Below are 22,998 nucleotides of genomic sequence, written 5' to 3'. Positions count from 1 at the left end.
GCATGTAATTCGCAATGATATCGTACATTGACATTATACATCCATACTCCCGTATCCATAACAATGAAAGTCATCCCCCAATGTAGATAGAAGAATTAAAATTTGGTCTCCTTCCACGGATACCCAACGGTATCATCCTTCCTCACCCAAATCTTCGTCTTCCGTTTATTCACGACATGTTCCACAAACACCTCCCGGGTATACTGCGCCTTGAACTTGCGAATCCACCTGGGATCCCAGAGTTCACTCGCAATCCCCAGATCCTTACAACACCGCACTAGCGCATTCGACCGACATCCCTCGGTAGCAGTGGGGATTCCATCCGGAGAGAAGTAATCTTGTTCGCCGCGGGCAACTGATACCAACCTACACATACACCCAGTAAACAAATTAGCTTATCCTCATACCCCCAAGGGGGATATGTTTGGGAAATGCTTACCGCCCATTACAAACAAGCGCATACTCCCTGGTGACCATCTTCGGAGTCACAATACTCTCACTCCTCGGCACGAGACCCCATCCACCGGGTCCAAACGCCTTATTCAGAATCCGTCGGTACTTTATCTCGGGGAGGTAGAGGATGCCATCGGGTTTGATTTCGACTTCTTCGGGGTCGGTCGGCGCGAGGAGGATGTCGGCGCATTCCTTGGGGAAGGGGGTCGCGCTGAGTCCGTGGAAGGAGCGGGTCCAGTCGATGCGGTCTTCTGTTGGGTTTGATGGAGAGGGGGGCGTGTCGAGGAGGTCTTTTAGCGTGGGGGTTACTTTTGGAGATGATCCTGAGGAGGAGGGGGTGGTGGTGGGTTTGGGTGCTGTTGATGTGGTGGAGGTGGAGGTGGAGGTGGCGGGTTTCGAGGTGTTGGTGTTGGTGGATTGGTATCGGACTGTTGTGGTGAGGGATTGTCGGATGGTTTTGCTGAGCTGGGGCCCGCGCAGGGAGCGCGTTAGTAGTGGAAAAGACATTGTTGATGCTGTGGTGGTGTGTTGTGTTGGAGTGGTAGGAGGTGACGGAAGAGAAATGAAGTCAGAGCTGTATAGTGTCACGTGATTATACCAACGGAGTATTCTGGTGATGGAAGTAGAGTGAAGAGATAGTAGATTTAGTTTTGTCTATTGTACAGATGGTAGTGGTCTCGTATCAAGCATCCTTGGTCTGCGTGCGCTGGTCGTTGCCCTGGCGTTTCCAGCACTCGCGGAAGGTTTCCATCTGATCACGTTAGTGACTGTGAGATCGAAAGGATGGGAGTAGTCTACCTCACTCTGGCAGCTGCGCCAGTCCTTCTTTTCAAACCAGCAGTCGTTCAATTTCGATTGCTCCGCTGTACTTTCCATTAGCAATGATCTGAAATCGGGATAAGATGGAACTACCTGCACAGCCGGTGCTGAAGATTCGCTTGTCCCTGATGGATGGGAAGTACTGTCAGCTCAACCAACTCCCTCCGATCTTCGTCCCAACAACTCACCATTCATCCGGCTCGTCATCGTCCTCCTCCACCTCCACGGGCGGGTTCTCCCTTTTCTCCTGGTTCGACATTGTGCTTGCTTGACTGCTTGACTGCTTCACTGCTTGTGTGGTGAGAGAGTTGCAGGTAGCCGCAAAATGGCGACCCCCAATATGAACGGCAAAAAGGTCAACGTTCTGGTGTATTCCGGTGCGCCACTCCCCTCCGTCTCCCCGCTTCAGCAACGATGCCATGAACATTCCACTCCACAACTTCTATACACTATGACCTGCTCACTAAATCTATTTATTGATAGGCAACGGAACCACCGTCGAATCCGTCCGCCATACCCTCTACTCCCTCCGCCGCCTTCTAGCCCCCCACTACGCCGTCATCCCCGTCACCTCCGACGCCCTCCTCCGCGAACCCTGGACCGCGACCTGCGCGCTCCTCGTCATCCCCGGCGGCGCTGATCTAGGCTACGGCCGTGTCCTCAATGGCCCCGGCAACCGCCGCATCGAACAATTCGTCAAACGCGGCGGCGCGTACCTCGGGTTCTGCGCGGGCGGGTACTACGGGTCCCGCCGCTGCGAGTTCGAAGTCGGCGATAAGACCCTCCAGGTCATCGGGGAGCGCGAATTAGCCTTCTATCCGGGGACATGTCGCGGAGGGGCGTTTGCGGGGTTCGTCTATCATAGTGAGGCGGGCGCCAGGGCCGCGGAGATCTCGGTGAACAAGGAGATTCTGAATGCGGGGATCGTGCCGGAGCGGTTCAGGTGCTATTACAACGGGGGTGGCGTGTTTGTGGATGCGCCGACCTTGGCTGATAAGGGAGTGGAGGTGCTGGCGAGCTTCGACGAGGAGCTGAATGTTGACCCTGGAGAGGGGAAAGCCGCCGTGGTGTTTTGTCGCGTTGGGGAGGGGAGGGTTGTTCTTACGGGACCGCATCCGGAGTGAGTATATACCCTCTGAGTTACCACTGGTCCAGGCGATGTGCTGATGGTGGTAGGTTCGCAGCGGCAAATCTGGATAAAAAAGCCGGTGGCCCTGAATATGCTAAGGTCGTGGAGGCGCTCGAGGCCGATGACAAGGCGCGCACGGACTTCCTCAAGGCATGTCTGGTCAAGCTGGGCCTGCAGGTGACGCAGAGCACGACGACCGTGCCGTCGCTGTCGTCGCTGCATCTGTCCTCGCAGGAGCCGGCCGAGACAGCCGATCTGGTGGCGTCCTGGCAGGACATCCTCACCAAGGACGGCGACGACGAGATCCTCAAGGATGAGAATGACACCTTCCGGATTGAGAGACCCGGCACCTGGAATCTGAGCCAGCTGGAGGACTCACTGCCGACATCATCGTCGTCTACGGAGGGTATTGTGGATTACAACGCGATCGTCAAGCGGCTGGTGGTGCACGACGACGTGCCATCATCGAAGCTGACGCCATACCTCAACCACCATGCGTTCTACGCCAACCTCCACCAGTACCAGTCGCAGTCCCGCGAGGGTGCCTCGGAGTTTGGCGCCCACCTCGTGTACGGCGAGGTCGTCACCAGCACGAACACCATCCTGGAAAAGTAAGTGACCTGTCCGATGACAGCGAGACGCGACTGACGGGTCAGAAACCCTAAGCTGCTGCGCAAGCTGCCAAACGGCTTCACCGCCAGCGCCACGACCCAAGTGGCAGGCCGCGGCCGCGGATCGAACGTATGGGTGTCGCCGGCGGGAGCGCTGATTTTCTCGACGGTGCTGCGCCACCCGCTGGAGAAGATCCAGTCCGCGCCGGTGGTGTTTATCCAGTATTTGGCGGCGATGGCGGTGGTGCAGGGCATCAAGAACTACGATGTGGGATACTCGGAGCTACCGGTCAAGCTGAAGTGGCCAAATGACGTGTGTAAGTGATCCTTCCTTGCGTTTGATCGAGGGAATGGGATCTGATCAGCCGACAGATGCACTGGACCCGGAGCAGCCGGACAAGAAGCAGTACTCGAAGATCTGCGGCATCCTGGTGAACTCGCACTACTGCGCGAACGAGTACATCTCGGTGGTGGGCATTGGCATCAACGCCACGAACGCCTCGCCGACGACGTCGTTGACGGCGCTGGCAGCACGGTTCCTGGGTCCCCGGGCCGCCCCGATCACACTGGAGAAGCTGCTGGCGCGCATCCTGACGACCTTTGAAGACTTGTATACGCGGTTTCTGCGCGCCGGGTTCGACCGGGAGTTTGAAGAACAGTATTACGCCGACTGGCTGCACATGCACCAGGTGGTGACGTTGGAGGAGGAAGGGGGCGTGCGGGCGCGCATCAAGGGCATCACGCGGGACTACGGATTGCTGCTGGCAGAGGAACTGGGCTGGGATGACCGGCCGACGGGCCGAGTGTGGCAGCTGCAGAGCGACAGTAACAGTTTTGACTTTTTTCGGGGATTGGTGCGGCGGAAGGTGTAGTGGATAGCAGTTGATTAGAGCGATTAGTGCATAGACTACTAGCTAACTAGAAATTCACTAAGATCGGAAGTTTTGCTGGAGAGAGATAAAGTGCCGGCAAGGCGACCGAAATGAGCGACACGCACAGATACCGCATTGGGAAGGTTGAGCGGCACAAACCCTTTTGCATTTGCCTAATTCAGCCGTGCAAAGGTGAAACATCCTCGGATCTGGTAGCAGAATAGCATGTGCTTCAGATCTTGGTTCGCCCTGGACCAGTTACCAGGTCACTGGTAATATTAATAGAAGGGGATGAAATGATGGAAAGATAATGATCGTTGTGTGGTTAATGGCGCAGTGGAGTGTGCCCTAAGATGGAACCGGGAATAACCACGTATGCTGTCCCATTCATTGCTAATCTGGTAGATAGTACTAGATGGAAGGAGGATGTTGGCGTTGGCCAACCAGGATGACTGCAGACTAATCATCCTCCAGGATGCATCATCTTCAGCGGGCCTGGATTCCGGTTGGCTCTCTCGGTAGAAGGTGAACGTACAGAGTATAACGGTAATGCACTATAGCCAGGGAATGCTTATGCAGACCCGGCAGTAATAAGATTGATTTAGAAGGAGATGAAACCAGGCAAAAGTCCGATTCCAACCAGATACCTTTTCTCCACCCCTGAAGCCTGTCATGACCGGGCTTCCTCTCTCCATCCAGTTGGAAGCTCCGAGGCCTGCAGACTAGGGGTCGCCGGGACTCCACTGCCACGACTAATCATGGCTGCAGTCTTTCCAACGGTTGATACTTTTTTGTTACTCTATCATGAGGATGGTCCGATCTGCCTCGGTTGCTGCCCATCCTGATCCTCCATCGGAGTCAATTTCGTAGTCCAAACATAAATGAATCTAACTTCCCGCCCGGTATCTTTTTACTTATTTACTTCCAACCCCTCTTTACATCCTTTCTTCTCCCTCACACACTCCCTTGCATACTCTCCCTCATCCTCGCCATCGCCATGTCGACACTTTTGTTTGTCGCCACGGCCTCCCCCATCCTCTACCTGCTCTATGTGCTGCTCTCTCGCTTGCAACATGCCCAGAATGCCCGCAAATGGAACTGTGGGGAGGTGCCCTCCTACCCCGGCGATCTGCTGGGTATCAACACCCTGAAGGAGGCGCTGGCATTAGACAAAGCTCGCAAGCTGCCCGCCCTCACTCGGGGCCGCGTGGAGACCATGTCCGCCCGTGAGAATCGCTATACCACCACCTTCAAGTTCCGTCAACTTGGCACCGACATCATCAGCACCTGCGATCCCAAGAACGTTCAGGCCGTGCTGGCCACCCAGTTCAAGGACTTTGAACTGGGACAGTCCCGTCGCAACGCCATGCACTGGCTGCTGGGCAGTGGCATCGTACGTATACCCTGACTCCTTGAACGTATCACACTCTAACTGGTATAGTTCACGGCCGATGGCGAACACTGGTCTCGCTCTCGCGCACTCCTCCGTCCTCAGTTCACCCGCGACCAGATCAGCGACCTCGATCTCGAGGAGCGTCACGTCCAAGTGGCCATGCGCGCCATGCCCGCCGACGCCACCACCGGCTGGACCCCCGCCACCGACATCCAGACCATCTTCTTCCGACTGACCATGGACACCGCCACTGAATTCCTCTTCGGCGAGAGCGTCCAGAGCCAAGCCGCCGCCCTCAGCAACGGCGCCATTCCCCAGGACGACTTCCCCGCTCAGTTCGACCGCGGCCAATGGTACTCCGCCCAACGCGGCCGCTTCGAGAAGCTCTACTGGATCGTGAACAACAAGGAAAGTCGCGCCGTCAACAAAGCCGTGCACGCCTACGTCGATCGTTTTGTCTCTGCCGCCCTCACCTCCGACCCAGAGAAGAAGCCCACTGGCCACTACGTCTTCCTGCACGGTCTGGCCGAAGCCACCCGCGACCCCGTCGAACTGCGCTCCCAGCTCCTCAACATCCTCCTCGCCGGGCGCGACACCACCGCCTCCCTGCTCTCCTGGTGCATTCTCCTCCTGGCTCGCTACCCAGAGGTCTTCACCTCCCTCCGCGCCACCATCCTCGCCGAATTCGGCTCTTACACCGCGCCACACGACATCACCTTCGCCAATTTGAAGTCATGCCGTCCCCTGCAGAACTTCCTCAACGAGGTCCTCCGTCTCTACCCCATCGTCCCGGGTAACCGCCGCACCGCCGTCCGCAACACCACCCTCCCCACGGGCGGTGGTCCCGCAGGTACCGACCCTGTCTATGTGAAAAAGGGCCAGCCCGTCTTCTACAGCACCTACGTGATGCACCGTCGCCCGGATCTATGGGGCGCCGATGCCGATGAGTTCCGTCCGGATCGCTGGAACGAGCGCAAGGCCGGATGGGAGTATCTGCCGTTTAACGGGGGGCCGCGCATCTGCATTGGACAGCAGTTTGCACTCACCGAGGCGGGATATGTCTTGGTGCGGTTGCTGCAGCGGTTCGATGCCATTGAGGGCGTGGGCAAGACCAAGGAGGGGGATATTAATATGCAGGTTAGTTTGACGCTGGCACCGGGGGATAATGTGACGGTGCGGTTGCATGAGGATGCTTCTAATTAGGTTGCTGCTATTGCTGCTGTTGATGTGTTGATGAGGGGATACCCAATGTTCATGTTCATATGTGTGTTAGCGTATAGATTGTTGATTGATAGGTACATTGCATTACATCATACATACATTTACTGTACAACTCATAGTATCTATTATTTAGGCTCCAACACAAGCAAAGCAGAATTAAGTTAATAACTGCTCACCGCCTACGAAATCTTTCTCCACTTGCCAGGGGCCGGTCCTGTGGGACTCGGACAACACCGACACACCAATGATATGTCAGGAAATAGATGAATAACCGTCTGTCAAGGTTTGCGCATATACTCGATCAGGGTAATTTTCCGTGGTTCATTCACTTTCATAGATTATGTACATTATGTAATATTATGCTTCTGCTGTAGTTACGGAGAACTAGTTATCTAAAATAAATGTAATATTGTAGTGTGGCGTATATCACTCTACCTATCTAGTTAGAAATATGCTATAATTATAATGCATATATATCAAGAAACAAGAGTGATGGGGAAATAGATAGATAGATGATAGAGATAGATCTAGACTATCGGCCTCGCCGACGGTCATCCCCGGATGCAGCATCCAGTTGTCCAAGTGTCTCAGATTTAGGTTTGCATTTGAGCTTCTTCTTCTGGTTCTTCTTTCCTCTTAGTGTGTACGTTTGCTTGTTTGTGTTGGGGTTAATACTTGCTTCTGATTTCACTTCGGTTTCTTGGTTTCCTTCCATGGTTGATTTCATCTAGCTCAGCCTATACTATACTTCCTTTGTCTGAACGGGAGATATTTCCGCTTAAGTAATTATCTATGAGCTTTGCTTGTGGGTGGGAAGTGACATGTCATATGCATGATTTAATGAATTCGATCGGTGTTCTGGAATGTTGATACGAGGGAACCCTTGGGAGATGTGTAAGGGGTTGTCTAGAACTCTCATCCATCATGTGTGGTCGTGCATATACTTCACTGCTACGGAGTAGTACGGAGTATGTGGTAGAAACAGGGTAATGCTGTTAGTAGTACTCCTAACTGAGTAAGGATCGAGCATTAGTTGCCTGTCTTCGATAAGCTAGGGATCCTTGTCATGGATGCTAGTCTAACTGTCTAAGAACTGTTCATTGACAGCTCGACCCCTGCAAGTGTGAGCTTACCCCGCACTGAGATGCATGGTTAATAGGCTTATTGTGGTTCAGATGATTTGTTTTTAGGTTGATTACGATTGTGGTTTGTAGTTACTGTTGAGATGATGCTTGGGTGGGTGTTGTTTATGCAATTGGTGGTGACGTAAGCTGGATAATTTGTTCATAACAGTGGCGTTATATAATATAGACAGCGTATATCCGGCTGCATCGATCTAATTAACTGCTATCATCATTGTATAACTTTACTTATAGAAACTGGGTTATATATGGATATTTTATAGTTACCTTATTCGATGAGGTTGAAAGACGTCATGGTGGATCAGTAGTACTGACAGTATAAGTATCGAGAATATATAGCTGCTGCTAATCTAAGCGTTATGGACAATGCAACCACCTGATCTTTTGCAGACTTAATAACAAGATATTTGATCCACAGCGTACTTAAATAAGACGGTATATAATCCATGATAGTAAGAAAGCTACTCCTGCTGAAGTCGTTACCTGCAATTTTCGAAATGAGTTACTTGTGGCTGCCGGGCTGTGGAACGCCTGACGAGTTCGCCGATGCCAATAATTTTCACCAGCTGTATCACCTTCAGGGTAATATCCGCGCCTTCCGGTTGACAGCCTGACATGATATGTGCAATACTAGTTACTAGTAGTAGTGTGATAGAAGAATATCCTATCCCGTGATACTCCTCCGCGAGAAGCCAATCATGTTTCCTCCGAAACCGGCACTTCAGGCCACCAGTATAACATCGTCACTTATACCTCACATCATATAAATACTTATACATCATCAACATCAACACATCACTACAATCCTTAGCAGTTGATTATCATGATCCGTCCTCGGCTACTCTCCTATAGTCCCCCCCATCGATTCCCCCAACTTCACAAAATGTCCGACTGGAGCGCCACCCAATACCTCAAATTCGCCGACGAGCGCGCCATCCCCACCCGCGACCTGCTATCACACATCCCCCTACAATCTCCCTCGCACATCGTCGATCTAGGCTGCGGCCCCGGAAACTCCACCGCCATGCTTTCCGCCCGCTACCCATCCTGCCCGCGCATCTCCGGCATCGACTCTTCGCCAAACATGATCGCGCGCGCCAAGGAATCATCTACTAGTAATGCAACCTTCGCCGTCGCCGACGTGGAATCCTACTCTCCCCCATCTACCCACCCCCCCGTAGATCTCTTCTTCTCCAACGCGGTCCTTCACTGGCTTCCCCGTGACACTCGTCTGCCTACGGTCCGCAGACTCCTACGGACACTTCCCCCAGGCGGGGTGTTTGCCTTTCAGGTCCCGAATACCTTGCATGAGCCGTCGCATATTTCTATGCGGGAGGTCGCGAGGACGGGGCCCTGGAAGGATCATCTACGGAGTACACTGATAGAAAGGGAGGAGGTGGATTCCCCGGGGGAGATTTATGATGCGTTAGTGGATGACTGTCAGAGTTTGAGGATCTGGGAGACGGTGTATTATCATTCGCTGGGGAGTTGTGCGGAGATTGTCGAGTGGGTGAAGGGCACCGGGTTGAGGCCGTATTTGGATGGGTTGCGGGGGGAGGAGGAACGGGGGGAGTTTCTCAGGGTGTATGAGGAGATGTTGAAGGAGAAGTATGAGATGAGGACGGATGGGAGGGTCTTGTTGAGGTATCCGAGGTTGTTTGTTGTTGCTGTTAGGAAGTGATCTACTTCTTGTTTATTTATGTGTCTGGGTTTGGAGTGCGAGTGTATAGGTAGATTGGTCAGAATGTAGACTTATTCGTGTCTCGTGATCATACTTTATACAAGCTTCTAGGATATGGTATGTATGCAGCTGGTATAATCGTAAAGTTATAGCTCGCATTGGAAGATCGTCAGGTCCATGCCATTGCCATCTCACGCAGGTACACATGCTTAGCCAAGCTTATAGCCAGACTGAACCACCTCAATTGATCATGTAATACAGAATGAATGCATGAGTCAATTTCACCTAGAATCTCGCTAGCACAATCATTCCGATGATATCCAACTACAGGATGCAAGATTGAAAGCGACCATCAAGGCACACAGTTACACAGACACATTACCACCTTGATCGATCCCAACCACATAACTGCAAGTAATACCGATCGACACCATGCATAATAGCATTGTCTATACTCAGCCCACCAAGTAGACACCCTTCACAGCATACTCGCGGCCAATCAAGGGACCCAACTAAATGCCCCGGAAAAGATCCATCCGCATTCCACACCCCTTTATACTCCCCCAAATCTAACCCTAACACGCGGTCGATCCCCGCGTTCCAGGGACGGTGCCCCTAGCTAGCCCAATCAAGGGCGCGTCAATAAACAGCCATAGGCGTAGTTGTCTCATTCCGTCTGAAGAATTGTATCCCCACCAATACGTGACTGCGGAAATTACTTTCAGGAGTATTCAGGGACAGCCCAATCAAGCCATGCATCCACCCGCGCAGCTGCACCAGGCATGCCATGAAGATACCAGTGCCTTCGCTTATACTATTTCCCCCTTGAGGATTCGAATATAAAATCTAGCAAGATATCCTCGAAACATCGTCTTCTCCATCAGCAACGACAACAGCAGCTTAGCAGTCTAGCAGCCAACACACTCTCTTCTTCAGCAAAATGCAATTCACCACGCTCCTTTCCCTGGCCGTCGCGGCCATTGTTCCCGCTCTGGCTGCCAACAACGCTGCTCAGGAGAACATCGAGGTAATCCACCAATCCATCCTTCCAAGGATACAATGATACTAAGAGTGATGAACAGGCCTCCGTCTTCCCCCTCGAGTTCTTCCACGGGCCCCCTACCTTCAACGACGGTGATGCCTCTTGCTTCACTTCGTGAGTTTTCCTACCCCAAGCCATACGTATACATCTATGATCAACTTCTAATATTCATACAGCGTCACCGGCGAGATCCACTCCGTCAAGCAGGCCCGTGGCATTACTTGCCACATTTACTTGTAAGTGTTTCATCCCCCCTTCCTCTGGGACATACCTCAGATAAGAATTTATCTAACAAGGAAAAAGTGACCACAACTGCGGCGGCGAAGACCTCCCCGTCTCCGTCGACATCCCTGATGTCGTTCACGATCACCACAGGCCTGCTCTCAGTGCTCGCTGCTACCGGTAGATGGCGAGCTAAATATGGGGTAGTGTTGAAGTATCCGGGTATGGCTTTAGTCATTCGTTTATATACAATGGCCTACCTTGGATAGGGAAGAAATAGCGTTAAAAGGCTCTAGCAGTGGGGCTGGTTTATGACTGGTCAGATACTCTATTATTATTATTAGTATTTAATGGGGACTTGGGCTCCGCTATACTTTCTTCTACATTTTCTTCATTTTCATCGTTGATCGTAGTGAAGTAATAAGGAGTAGTTCTGGATGCAGGGTAGATGGTGTTGACTTGATTTTTTGCCAGGAATGATAGTCTGCTGTGGACTGAGATGGAATAATACATTTAGATAGTCACTGTCTGGAGGCTGTATTATCAGTATCCGCTTGCAGTAGTATTGCTTTTGATTGGAAGAACCCTTCGAGAGGCATTGGTGTAGAGACGGAGTTATAATTCATTAACTTACATGTAGAGGATTTACTCACTTATTTGTCTTATGACATAGTAGCAACAATATCATCAATGAAACTAGTGAACTGATACCTACTTAATACATGGATGTATAGAGCCTAGGGAAAGCTTGGTGTATGCTAATCGTACTCCGATACACTACTTGTACTTCTAGCACGACTGCTAAACGCCGATATATATTTTGCACTCACGGGGCATTCCACTAGCAACACTAGCAGCAACGTTAGGGTAATTAGACCACAACTACTATCAGAATATTCAAAGTACAATCTAAAGCAAACAACATTAGTAGTAATATAGAACAAAATATTCAACTAGACATACAATCTCATACAGAAGCAGTCTGCACCCATTCGTCTACTCCGTACATACATACTGCAGTAGATGTGCATCGGGCCGCTGCACCCGACAGGGAGCTTAACATACCCCCTTACATCTATTAGATAAGCACAAGAAGAATAATTCTGTCTTCCACCTGCGCGAGTTATGTTGATATTGCTTGACGCGTTCGAAAAGGGGAAGCACGTCGTTAGTGCACTAGTGGCATAGACGGGGCAGGTCTTTTTATATTACTTGGAAGAGGTCTCTGTATGTGTTTGTTCAACTAAGTGCTTTAAGAATTAGTCAACAAACATCGTGGGAATAAACGCGTTTATTGCGAAATTATGGGTCGTCCCCAGCGGAGCGCGACGGGAATGGCGGGGCCGACGGGGAACCGCTGAGCCGATGGAGTGGTGAGAAGTACACCCTGATGGAAAAGTGATAAATCTTTCAGTGAAGGGTTTTCACTTTCCAACTTTGTCTACACTCTACTTCACTCCAACCCGTTGATCTTTTTCATTCCCACTCACAATGCCTCTCGAAGACACGAATCCAGCCCTCTACGTGGATGAAAATGCGAACTTCTCAGTCCATCGACAACAGAACATCCCTATTCTATCGGATGGTGAACTCCTCATTGAGACACAATTCTCTGGGACGAATCCCGCCGATATCAAACACGCAACGCACCTAGGCATCTACCCAGCAGTCCTTGGCTATGACTTTTGCGGCACTGTGCTCAAGGCTCCTGCCAATTCGGCTTTTCAGCACGGAGACCTCGTTGCCGGATATACACCTACCGGGTTAAACCGACCGTTCAAATACGGTGCTCATCAGCAATACTTGGTGTGTCCTGAAGATATGGCCTTTTCAGTTCCTGCCGGGCTTCCACCGCAGCATGCTGCAGCTTTGACTGTGGTATGCATGACTGCGGCGGATGTTGTGTATAACATTTTCAATTTGCCTCTGCCGCAAGAGGAGAAGAAGCACCAAGGGAAATCTCCCAAATCGTTGTTGATCTGGGGCGCCTCATCCAGCGTTGGACTATGTGCTGTCCAGCTCGCCCATGCGAGTGGCATTCATCCAATCCTCGTCACTGCTTCCCCGGAAAGACATTCTCTCTTACAGGAGCTCGGAGCCACTCGCTGTTTTGACTACAAATCTCCCAGTGTCATCTCGGAGATTAAAGCGACCGTGGAAGACTCCCAGTGGGGTCCAATTATGTGCGGTTTCGATGCAGTGGGAAGTCAGAGGGGCGGTGTCAGCTCTGCAAAGCAAATGGCTGAATGCTGTTCCGCAGATGCTACGCTTGTATCTGTTGTTGTGCAACCTGATCTGCGATTCAAAATGCCTATTGCCACCCCGAATAAGGATGTGGTGATCAAGGTGCCAGATGTGCCGTATCCGATTACGATCCCTGCGCGACCGGCGGATTATCAGCGGGCGTGGAGTGCGCTGCTTTGGGCTGTTGATCATTATGGTGTTCAGTTTCGACTGCCCTCTGTCAATGTCGTTGAAGGGACGGCGGAAGAGGCGTTGGAGGAGTTGAAGGCGATAGCGGATGGAGGGAGGTTTGGGAAGGTGGTGTTGAAGCATCCTTTAAGGTAGTTGTATTTAGCATGATATTTCGTTGGTTCATGACCTTAGGTACTTGAGAAAGAATGGACGCCATCAATATGAAGGGGGAAGCCCATCAAATCAATGTAGAGCTAGTAGATCATAGTTGTTCACGGCTGAGAGCGATGATGAATAAGAGAATGTGGGGTGAATGTGGGGTGGCGGGATGTGCGGAATTACGCCAGCGACCTGCTTTCCCATCTGCAGTCGGTCTCAACTCAGAATCTATAACTACCTCAGTATGGAAGCATCAACAGCAGGGCCAGGCACATTAGGCAGGTGGACATGCGAGTTCTGTCCAGAAACCTTTGCCCGAAAAGAGCATCTCCAGCGACATGCATTCAGCCATCTAGGGTTGAAGCCATTTCGATGTGAAGTGTGTTCTCGCATGTTTTCTAGAAGGTGCGTATCATCACATAGATATAGTCGCTACCAGTCTCTCGACTAATTAAATGTATAGGGATACTCTGAGAAAACACCAAACCACTCATTCGAGAGAAAGTGATGAAGAGCCACCTTGCACCCGCGGACGTCGACGATCCCAGAAAGCGTGCCTCAATTGTGCCAAGGCAAAGCAACGCTGCAATGCCAAGGCGCCGTGTCGTCGATGCATCAAACGGAACGTACAATGTGTATTCCCGACGTCAATGCCCACAGCAGAGGTTCCTCCGCTGGATCAGACGGAATTCGTTTATTCTACGCTCCTTAATGACGATCCTACACTTATCCCAAGTGGCAGTGACTATGTTTTCAATGAACAGCCGTACCCCATCGAGAACACTAATGAAGATGCTATCCATCCGCATGTTTTATCACTATCGAGCCAAGGTTTGGATAACGCCATGGCTGTTGACATGAATACGAGTTCACCGTCAGGCTCGGACTCAATCTCCACTAGGGAAGATAACGAGAATCCTCCATCGCAAAGTGACCCGTCCATGCCGGAAGACTCTCATGCGCACCGTTACTGCTGCACTCGGTTTCCCGAAACTCAGCCAGATGAAGACGTGATTGCAATCGAAGATTACAGACATGTCAAGCCTGTATCGGACAAGCAATATCAGCAAATCTGTGCATTTTGGAGAAGCCAGCAATGTCCCTCGTGCGCATCACCTTGCGTCAGCCTCTTCTTCCTGAATGCAATGATACAACTCTACTTTGAATACCATGACCCTTGGATGCCTTTTCTTCATCCGTCTGCTTTCGACGAGGAAGATATCTCCTGGGTTCTTATTCTAGCGGTGGCATCTGTCGGGTGCCAATACTCTAATGTGGAGGGCTCAGAGCTTTATATCCTAGGTTTACAAGACCTCTTACAGAGGGCTCTTCCGAATGATGTGAGTGTATGGCTTCAGCCCTGTCATTAGCTTTAGTTGCTGACTAGCTAGGCTACGGAAACTAGTTCTTTTGACCCAGTTACTCTTGCGCAGTGTCTTCTTCTACGCAATACAGGTCTTCTCTTCAGCGGCTACGAAGATGAGATTCTTACCTCTCAGTACGGAAGAAACATGCTCACCTCGGTTGCCAAATCAGTATCTGCCGATGTTGCAGACAATATACCTTCATTATCTGATCTAGACCCATATGAGCAGTGGCGGCACTGGGTTAAGCTAGAATCCCGGAGAAGGATAGTATACAGTATATATGGTAAGAGCTTGATTTATACCACACTATCAAATATCTTATTATCTTACAGTATTCGAATGCTGCTTTTGGCTGTTCAAGGATGTCCCCTCATCAATGACCCTCGATGATTTCCAGATAGCTCTTCCCTGCAGAGACACATTATGGGCATCCAATTTCGAGCAATGGCAGAATCATAGGCTGATCAATCCAGGTAAGAGACCACTGGCTTCAATATTCACAAATTCTAGCTAATAGCGTAGAACCTACAGACAGACCAAGCCTGAAATCTGCATTCTCCAACCCAGACTTACTCAAAAATCTACTCGACGACAGCTCCGACCTCAGCAATCTTATAATCCTGCTAACCTTCAACATCGAAGAAAGACGTCTCCTGCGATCATCACAGCCATGGTTCGCCGCCGACATGGCTACCGGCCTCAACGAGCGAAAACTATACAAGTGGCCCGATGAACTAGCATCATCCCGCACAGCCCTCGACGATAAATGTGATCCTACGATCAGACGGTACTCAAAGCTGGAGTCCATATCGACTAACACACCCAACCTATTGAAAGTGATATACCACGTCACCAACATTCTAAGACGTACGCCATTGCGCTGTTTATATGCCCTGAGTGGATGGCAAGTCACCGTGGACCAGATGACCGCCGCCGCTACCTCCCTATCGCATTGGATGCAGCAGAATCCGATCCTAGCCCGAGAAACGCTTCTACAAGCGGCGACTTTGTATGGTGTGCTCTATGATGAGACCACCGGCCACGGATGTCATCATCTCGCCTTTCTTATCGCGGGTCTCTATATCTGGGCTTATTGTATCGTGGGCGGCGAAGACGCGAACGAAGCACGGAAAATCGGTCAAAATCCGCTTCGACCTGATAGGGATATCCCTGATGATGTAAAAGATTCGTGGGTCCAAGGCACGCTGAAAGCTCCTATATATGTCAAGGGTGTGGGTGTTGTGAGCGGTCCTGAGAGTGCGATTCGTGTGCTCAAAGGTCTTAGACTCGCTTTGTCTAGTCACAAGTCTTGGCCTTCACTTCGCCACGGGTTGATCTATTCTATTTCCGAGATGATAGATGGCAGGTTTGCGTCACTTAGCCCGGAAATGAAGTCTAGGGGCAGAAGAGTGTGATAGGGGTAATTGCATAGGCAGACCTGCTTGAGATCCCTAGTATTCTAGAGACTTTCCATAGTGCTTGACACCATGATATTCAACAGAATGAACCGGGTAGCGTACATAATCAATCAACCTAGCAGTTATCTCTTTAGAATTCATCGCACAATATATCCGATGGAGTAACTACCCCATCGGCAAAGCCGAGCAATATCCCCACCGGCTCCACCGGAAGCGCCCACTTAACGAGTTACGTTTGTAGATCATAGATCTCCGTGATGGAATCATCCATCTAGTACCTCCAGCATAATGTAAGACATAAATATCAACCATCTAGTCATACTTCCGCAACAACAGAACCCTTGCCCCACAATTCATCACCGAAGCATATCAAAATGCCCATCATCAAACAACTAATCGCCCTGCGGCGAAAGGCCGGAATGACAAGAGACGAATTCTTTGACTACCACTACCGAGTACACGGAGCATTAAGCACCGGTCCTAGTCCTTCTGAAACGCCTTTGTATGTATGCCATGATCATTTCAACCAATGACATTCACATAACCTATATAAAAATGAACCAGAAAATACTTCCAAACCCACTTCCTCGACACCGCATACCACGTCGACCCTACAAAAGGTATCCCCAACGCCCACCCCGCATGGGCCTTCAGCGACGGCCTCACAGAGCTTTATTTCTCCTCAGAGGAACATATGATCCAGAACTTTGCTTCGGAGTGGGTCGCGAAGAAAGTAGGACCTGATGGGGCCAACTTTTCAGATTTTAGTGCTGTGATGCCTATGTTTGTTAAGGAGGAGGTAATCCCTCCATCAGCTGAGACTTCAATGGGTGAATATCAATACAGTGCGGAGCGTTCCTTTGTCGCTATGTATTTCCTCGCGATGAAGGATTCACAGCTTCCGGGGGAAGCAAGAGAAGCAATAGTTGCTAAGTTCTCATCTCTCCTTCAACAGCATGCCTCCCATGATATACTAGGTTTAGCGGTTAATGTCCCTACGGAGGTGGGCTTTGATCTCACTGCTTACTTTGGGGGCGGTGGGCGGTCGATTCCTTCTTATTATGTGTTTATGATTGCGTTACGGGGCAAGGAGTCGATAGGTGCGGTGAGGAAGGTTCAGGGGATGTTTGAGGATGAGTATGCTGAGAAGTTGGATCTTTCAGAGACGTGGATTGGGTTTGGGGAGCGGGCTGTTGTGTTGGATCGGAGTGAGGGGGTGGAGGTATGTTATTTCTTTCCCTTCGGTTGTTGATGGATTAGATGTGATGGAGGCTAATGTGTGTTGTCTTAGTTTGATGTAAGGAGACAACCGTATAAATTATATGGAGGTGGTCTGTGATAGAAGTGTGTGTTGTGAAGCATGCTACCCTGGACTGATGTGACGTTGTGCTTGTAGTGTGAGGTGGACTATAGTTCTGCTTAGTGTTTGATATACTAGTTATTGTCTTCGTTATTTGTCATTCTTCTGTCAGAGCAAAATGAAGAGCTCGCGCAGCTGATTGTCGTATTCTCTATCAGGAAAATCCATGCACGTCTAGCTTATGGTAAACGTGGTGTTCAAAATGCGAGATATGGTTCTTTAGAATGGACTAGGAATAATGTGCGTGGGTTAACAACTATTCGCTAGTGGACATTCCGCCTAGGAATATCTACCTTATTATTGGCATATGCCAATTCAAGCTACTTGCATGATAATAACATTAACTCAAGCGAGTAATTAACATATCCAACATTACACACATCACCGCCTTACCCGAGGAAGAACCAGCCTTCCATGAGAAAGAATGACATTCTCCCCAGCAAATCTCTCCCTCACTCTATCTCCCCCCTCATGCCGCATCGGACCAATAGTACTGGCAGTATCCACCGACCCAATCTCAACGCTGAGTGACTGACCCTGATCAAATAAGAACGCAGCAGGATACAAAGGGACAATCACAGAGTAGACCTGGCCTTGAACTACCTCCGACCTGGCAACAGCTGGATGCGAAATGATCATATCATCGCCCTTAAACCCACTGGCAAGTTCCCCACGATGCGAAAGACGAAAGTACCCTCTTGCAAAACTGTCCATCGGTTCGCCGTGGTTGCCATGGAGTACAATATTCTCGCCATTTGTGTTTATTGCGCGGAGATAGATGAAGACATCCATGTCTTTGGCTGTAGTGCTGACATCGAGCTCTAGGTACGGTGAGCCTAGCAGTTCGAAGGATTCAGGGAATGGGCTTTCGAGGGAAAAGTGAAGGTTCTCGCTGTAGCCTTGGTATGTGAATGCCGTTTTTGGGTCCGCTGGCTTTCTCGGGGAGAGCTTCTTCTCTGGGGTGAAGTAGAAGGATACGTATTCTGTATCAGCTGGAGGGAAGGATGTCTCATTCTCACGATAGAATGACTCCGTGCCGTGGTGTTGAAGGAGTCTAATGCGAGGGACCTTGAGCATGCCGTTATCCTTGCCGAAGAGGAAGAAATCCAGAAACCTCCTCTGTAGTTCCAGATGGGCTGGCTCGTAGAACGCACTCAAATGGTTCCCGGTATGCATTTCAAGCCACTTATACTCAGACGAGATGGAGTTGAACGCCCGAATATTACCAGGGAGATGAAGCTCGGCGTCCGTCCAGTTCCCAGCAAGGTAGAACGGAACATCGATGTCGGACAGATTGCGAAGTCTATCCAGAACTTCCCAGACACCGTCGGTGGGATACTCGGTTTCTGCGAGTAGCTTTGGATAATCCACTGCTTCTCCAAATTGACCATCCTCCTTCCCTCCTTGGTAGGGAAGTACCAGATTCCGATACCAATGCGATTGAAAGTTGTGGCTGTAAATACCGCCTCGTCTTGCCGCTTGGTACATATCGCATGCAGACTCGTATGATACGACGCAGGTCAAGTGAGGTGGTCTCTGCATCGCGGCCCAGTATCCTACCATTCCGTAGTAACTGATTCCGGAGAATGCTACTTTGCCGGATGACCATGGCTGAATGGCGGCCCATTCGACGATGTCGTAGAGGTCTGAAAATAGAGATAAAACATGTCAACCAAATGTATCTATGATTGTCGATGTAAAGGAAGAAATACCCTGCCCCTCTGCATCTGCCTGAATCTGTAGAGTTCTCTCCAAGCCAAAAGGGTCAAGTTTCCCCTGACTCCCACCAATACCACGACTGTCGACACGGAGCAACGCATAATTGTACTCTTTGCACTACATGGTGAATTGTTAGCAGGAGTCTCAGTGATGAGCAATGGATGTCTCGTACCCAAATAGACGGATCACATAATTCAAAACAAGCATCAGGACCCAGTGGCTTGATGTGCTTATACATTTCCGCATAGATAGGCGATTGAGGTAGACCAAATGTAGAAGCATGGTTATCTTTGCCGTAAGGTCCCATGCTGCAGATCACTGGTACCTTCTCTCCGTGTTTCGATGCAGATAGAGGAAGAAACACATCAGCGCAAAGCTCGATCCCATCGCGCATGGGTATGTATATGTTTTTGACACGAGTATATCCGTCGCAATCGGTCTCAGTTGTCTGATACTTGGGTCTAGAGGCGCTCATTTTGATAAGAGAGGGGTATAGATCTAAATTTTCAAGGAATCCCTATATTGAAGAGCTGCATGTGAAGGCTCATGTATCAAGAATAATTGATTTAGCTACTGCCACGCCTAGTCCATGTTTAGGGATACTTATCTTATAATTTGATGTCTCATTGATTAGGAACCAAGGGGGTGATGCCCATGCATCCGGCGGAGCCGATGGGGCCGATGGGGATGGAGGAAGCTTGGTGGGTCCAACCAAATCTTAATTGTAGTCCCGTCTTCGTAGGTTGCTCCAGGCAAGAAGACAATAAGAATGATTGCAGTAACTTTTATCAGGTCACGTCCAATGTAAAGATTATGTAGGAGCCCATTAGACGAGGTCGTATCATTGAACTCACGAATAGTAGGCTATTAATATGATTTTGAATTGTTATAGATAAGTTTCTGGCTGTGTATGTAGAGCCTACGACTGGAAGACTTAGGAGAAGTACTAACAATATCGTCCTCTGAATATAAGAGGTAGTAAATCCTAAGCGTGTGAACTGTTGCTGTTACTACTACTCATTGAACACCATACGGGAGCAACCCAAGCACAAAAGACAAAGGCGTAAGATTAATCGTAGCGAGCGTTACACATAGGACAAGAGGCTGGCGCCATTAACCTCTTGCCTGTCAACATATCGTCAAATCATAAAAAGCATTTGCATCACATCTGTCAAAACCCCGGGCATGCCCTCACTTCAACCGGACCTCACTCAAAACAGTCCATACACCACGCGGCCATTCCCTAGATACCGTCGCATACCATGGCGAGCTCGTTTAGCTCAAGGCATCAAACAGATCCAGCTTAAGCCTTTCCGGGACAAACAATGTGTCGAGGTCCACCGAGGTTGTTGTCCCAGCAGTAGGCGCCGTCACCACCTCCACTCTGGCGAGTGCACTGTAGTCATCAAGAAAGAATAGTCAGTTAGCAGGAAAATCATATAAATATTACTGAAAAAGCTCTTCTTGAGAAGATATAAGGCTGAGCTTGATGAGGCGGAACGGGTTCTTCATAACATACACTGCCCTCATCACAATGGCTATATGCGAACCACTACCGTCAGTGTGTGCTGCTTATACTTGGGATCCTTCATGAAAGGTGTGAATCGAATGGTTAAACGTACTAGTTTGTAAAACCGATTTTGCAGCTGGTGCCGTTGCAGGTCTGGTGGTAAGATCAGTATAAGATCATGTATGAGGACGATGCAAACTGAGTAACAAACTTACTCCACAGTTGATCTTGCCGCCAGATGGGCAATCTTGGGCTGCGTTCACTGAATTGTCTTCAGGAGCAGGAGCAGGAGCAGCGAAGGCAGCCAAAGGGCTAGCGGCGAGAGCAGCGAAGACAATAGTTGCGAAGCGCATGTTGATGGATGTATTCAAGTAAGATATGTGAGAAATTTGGTAAGAGATCTTCGTGAGACTGAGAGAGTCGTCGTCAAGGCTTGAAGGGTTGAAGGCTTGAGTTGGAATGGGAACTTATTGCCCTGGGATGATGGCTGTACTTATAGCTTTTGGAACTCCTCCTGGTGATGCGATCAGGCTGAGTCTCGATTGAGGGTGTAGCATCCTGGCATGTGTGCCCCATGACTCTTCCAATCAATACACATAGGCATCAGGCTGTGTCTTCCTTCCCATCTGCCAGGATTCAGGCATCCAATATCACCCGCTACACTGCTATAATGCAATGATTAAATCACTCATCTTGGACTGGCCTGGATAGCGCGGCTGTCTATAATTCCTGGTCATAGTATTTGGTTGGCCAGATACAAACGTTTCCGAAGGTCATCAGCTAATGAACGAGAATCTAGCCATTCCTGACCACTGTGGTGAGGGTTCAGAAGCTGTTAGGACGTAGCGTCTGACCTGAACACATGAGGCTCACTTGGTTTCTCATGCGAGTCAGCATCCGAACTCAATCGCTTTACAATATCAAATCTTGCTCTACATCGGATGGGAACTGCATCCCGACTATACCCTGAAATGTTAATGTTCTTATTTTTATTTTATTTTCTGGGGGGCTTACTGACAGGATACGACCAGTGACGCCTTGGCTCTGAGGCGTGGCTCCTATCACGATATCCGAGCTGTACCTCATCAGCAATGTATCTATGTACTCCAAGCCAGCCAATGCGTTATTCCATGAAAGGAATATGAGTCCACTTAATACTAATCTCGAAGAAGCTACTAATATGTCTATCTGTAACCACCAAGATAGCCACCTTCCCCTCTTCTTACGGGAATAGCTTGAGACTGAGATGGCTACTAAGAAGCACTTTCACCAAGCCGTCTCTGTGATTGAGATTCAAGAACTAAAGCACGCTGCTAGCAGTCTTTTGGACCTTTCTTCCATCGTGAGACTCGGATGTTGCGGATATGCGCGACATTTTTCACCCATGTGATACGAATCTCACATCCATGAGATTTGATCAATGATTCGCCAATAATATGACATTAACTGATACTCAGGCATTGAATTTGGAGCTTACATTAGTTTCCTACTCGTCTGACTAAGTGCTCTAGTTGTACCTAGCCAGACCAGCGAGGCTGTTAGCGTGTAGCGTGTGGTGAATGTGTGCTTCATCCATGTAGATTCACCATATGACTCAGTTATCTGCACAGCATCAGCCCATCAGAAGAACTGGGCTTCCATCCCGTACCGTCCACTAAGTGGCCGTCGCTACGTGCATCAACAGAAGCAACTTCATGCGTATGCAGCAAATTCGAACAAATGGCCGATCAGCGTTGTCATCTACCCGGGTCATTCCGAAGGGATTATCACCTTCAGCCTCGTGCAAGTCATAGCTCCAGAAGCAACAAATGGCCTTCTTAAGGGTCCACCAAGGTATCAGATCGTCGTGCGGAGAAGAGGACCGAGGCTGAGACAGGGCAGACAAGAGAGAATACTAATGCCGACTCCGCACAGCACTTTGAGAGCTGTATGGCCAATCGGCATTTGCTTACACCAATAGTATGTCATAAATAGCTCCACTGCGTCGATCATTGATTGCCTAACTAGTAGTAATCCGTAGCTAGCCTTGAGATGCAGGGTATCGGCCCGGAGCCCGGACGCCTCAGACGCCTCTCGGAGGTGCGGGATGCTGCGTGATTGCACCATTCGAGCATTGTCTTATGCTATGGTAGCTCATCTCTACCAACAAGATTTGTTCCTACTCGCACATATAGCAATTGACGTTATAATACGCTGCGTCCCTTATGTCTCCTGCATCCAAAGGGTCATCGGGACGGCTTCTTTAGGTTAGTTCGATTTTTGCACGGCTACTAGTCCTAGTGAAGTCCGCTATCATCAGTTGTGCTGCAGCTCGGGGTCCAGTTTAAACCTAAACCTGCCAAGTTTATCATGACATCTGGCCTGGTGCGGGGAGGGGGGCCTGAATTAGTCCCTGCAGTGCGACCCTGCAGCCATGGGACTAACATTCACAATAAGCAAATATGCTTCCCGAGAGATTATCTGTA

General features: G+C 49.8%; 11 protein-coding genes across 11 annotated transcripts; 7 read left to right on the top strand and 4 right to left on the bottom strand.

The window, feature by feature from the left end:
• Positions 1-3: 3 nt before the first annotated feature.
• On the bottom strand, positions 4-1,277 carry ASPBRDRAFT_576023 (putative mitochondrial genome maintenance protein Mgm101). The gene is made up of 3 exons (XM_067627766.1): positions 1,252-1,277; positions 440-1,204; positions 4-366 (listed from the first exon to the last, which is right to left on the bottom strand). The coding sequence occupies exons 2-3, from the start codon at positions 958-960 to the stop codon at positions 96-98; spliced, it is 792 nt and encodes a 263-aa protein (XP_067478992.1). The 5' UTR covers positions 961-1,204; positions 1,252-1,277; the 3' UTR covers positions 4-95.
• ASPBRDRAFT_43132 (uncharacterized protein) lies at positions 1,073-1,531 on the bottom strand (the record flags this gene model as incomplete). Its single annotated transcript, XM_067624930.1, has 4 exons — positions 1,073-1,204; positions 1,252-1,316; positions 1,366-1,397; positions 1,461-1,531. The coding sequence occupies 4 exons, from the start codon at positions 1,529-1,531 to the stop codon at positions 1,136-1,138; spliced, it is 237 nt and encodes a 78-aa protein (XP_067478991.1). The 3' UTR covers positions 1,073-1,135.
• ASPBRDRAFT_43131 (biotin--[acetyl-CoA-carboxylase] ligase BPL1) lies at positions 1,466-3,884 on the top strand (the record flags this gene model as incomplete). The annotated part of the gene is made up of 5 exons (XM_067624929.1): positions 1,466-1,649; positions 1,756-2,392; positions 2,449-3,012; positions 3,058-3,329; positions 3,385-3,884. The coding sequence occupies exons 1-5, from the start codon at positions 1,598-1,600 to the stop codon at positions 3,882-3,884; spliced, it is 2,025 nt and encodes a 674-aa protein (XP_067478990.1). The 5' UTR covers positions 1,466-1,597.
• A 661-nt stretch (positions 3,885-4,545) lies between these two features.
• On the top strand, positions 4,546-6,639 carry ASPBRDRAFT_207068 (cytochrome P450). Its single transcript, XM_067621788.1, has 2 exons — positions 4,546-5,277; positions 5,326-6,639. Exons 1-2 carry the CDS (start codon positions 4,882-4,884, stop codon positions 6,478-6,480), a joined length of 1,551 nt encoding a protein of 516 aa, XP_067478989.1. The 5' UTR covers positions 4,546-4,881; the 3' UTR covers positions 6,481-6,639.
• Positions 6,640-8,437: 1,798 nt separating this feature from the next.
• ASPBRDRAFT_43130 (uncharacterized protein) lies at positions 8,438-9,278 on the top strand (the record flags this gene model as incomplete). Its single annotated transcript, XM_067624928.1, has 1 exon — positions 8,438-9,278. A coding segment is annotated over exon 1 (753 nt), but the record flags the coding sequence as incomplete, so codon positions are not given.
• Positions 9,279-10,261: 983 nt separating this feature from the next.
• Positions 10,262-10,769, top strand: ASPBRDRAFT_125280 (uncharacterized protein; the record flags this gene model as incomplete). The annotated part of the gene is made up of 4 exons (XM_067617775.1): positions 10,262-10,348; positions 10,404-10,477; positions 10,540-10,599; positions 10,667-10,769. 4 exons carry the CDS (start codon positions 10,262-10,264, stop codon positions 10,767-10,769), a joined length of 324 nt encoding a protein of 107 aa, XP_067478987.1.
• A 1,307-nt stretch (positions 10,770-12,076) lies between these two features.
• Positions 12,077-13,153, top strand: ASPBRDRAFT_126441 (zinc-binding alcohol dehydrogenase family protein; the record flags this gene model as incomplete). Its single annotated transcript, XM_067617867.1, has 1 exon — positions 12,077-13,153. The coding sequence occupies one exon, from the start codon at positions 12,077-12,079 to the stop codon at positions 13,151-13,153; it is 1,077 nt and encodes a 358-aa protein (XP_067478986.1).
• A 250-nt stretch (positions 13,154-13,403) lies between these two features.
• ASPBRDRAFT_75095 (uncharacterized protein) lies at positions 13,404-16,059 on the top strand (the record flags this gene model as incomplete). The annotated part of the gene is made up of 5 exons (XM_067629266.1): positions 13,404-13,564; positions 13,623-14,499; positions 14,551-14,809; positions 14,859-14,999; positions 15,049-16,059. 5 exons carry the CDS (start codon positions 13,404-13,406, stop codon positions 15,939-15,941), a joined length of 2,331 nt encoding a protein of 776 aa, XP_067478985.1. The 3' UTR covers positions 15,942-16,059.
• Positions 16,060-16,318: 259 nt separating this feature from the next.
• Positions 16,319-17,283, top strand: ASPBRDRAFT_125903 (EthD domain-containing protein; the record flags this gene model as incomplete). Its single annotated transcript, XM_067617830.1, has 3 exons — positions 16,319-16,446; positions 16,509-17,166; positions 17,236-17,283. 3 exons carry the CDS (start codon positions 16,319-16,321, stop codon positions 17,281-17,283), a joined length of 834 nt encoding a protein of 277 aa, XP_067478984.1.
• Positions 17,284-17,685: 402 nt separating this feature from the next.
• ASPBRDRAFT_125711 (CocE/NonD family hydrolase) lies at positions 17,686-19,498 on the bottom strand (the record flags this gene model as incomplete). The annotated part of the gene is made up of 3 exons (XM_067617814.1): positions 17,686-18,950; positions 19,017-19,140; positions 19,196-19,498. The coding sequence occupies 3 exons, from the start codon at positions 19,496-19,498 to the stop codon at positions 17,686-17,688; spliced, it is 1,692 nt and encodes a 563-aa protein (XP_067478983.1).
• Positions 19,499-20,298: 800 nt separating this feature from the next.
• On the bottom strand, positions 20,299-21,380 carry ASPBRDRAFT_207064 (uncharacterized protein; the record flags this gene model as incomplete). The annotated part of the gene is made up of 3 exons (XM_067621787.1): positions 20,749-21,380; positions 20,646-20,686; positions 20,299-20,419 (listed from the first exon to the last, which is right to left on the bottom strand). Exons 1-3 carry the CDS (start codon positions 20,884-20,886, stop codon positions 20,299-20,301), a joined length of 300 nt encoding a protein of 99 aa, XP_067478982.1. The 5' UTR covers positions 20,887-21,380.
• Between the last annotated feature and the right edge of the window lie 1,618 nt (positions 21,381-22,998).

The sequence above is a fragment of the Aspergillus brasiliensis genome (genome assembly GCF_001889945.1).
Source record: "Aspergillus brasiliensis CBS 101740 unplaced genomic scaffold ASPBRscaffold_6, whole genome shotgun sequence".
NCBI lineage: Eukaryota > Fungi > Ascomycota > Eurotiomycetes > Eurotiales > Aspergillaceae > Aspergillus > Aspergillus brasiliensis.
This window is presented reverse-complemented; position numbering and strand designations above follow the sequence as displayed.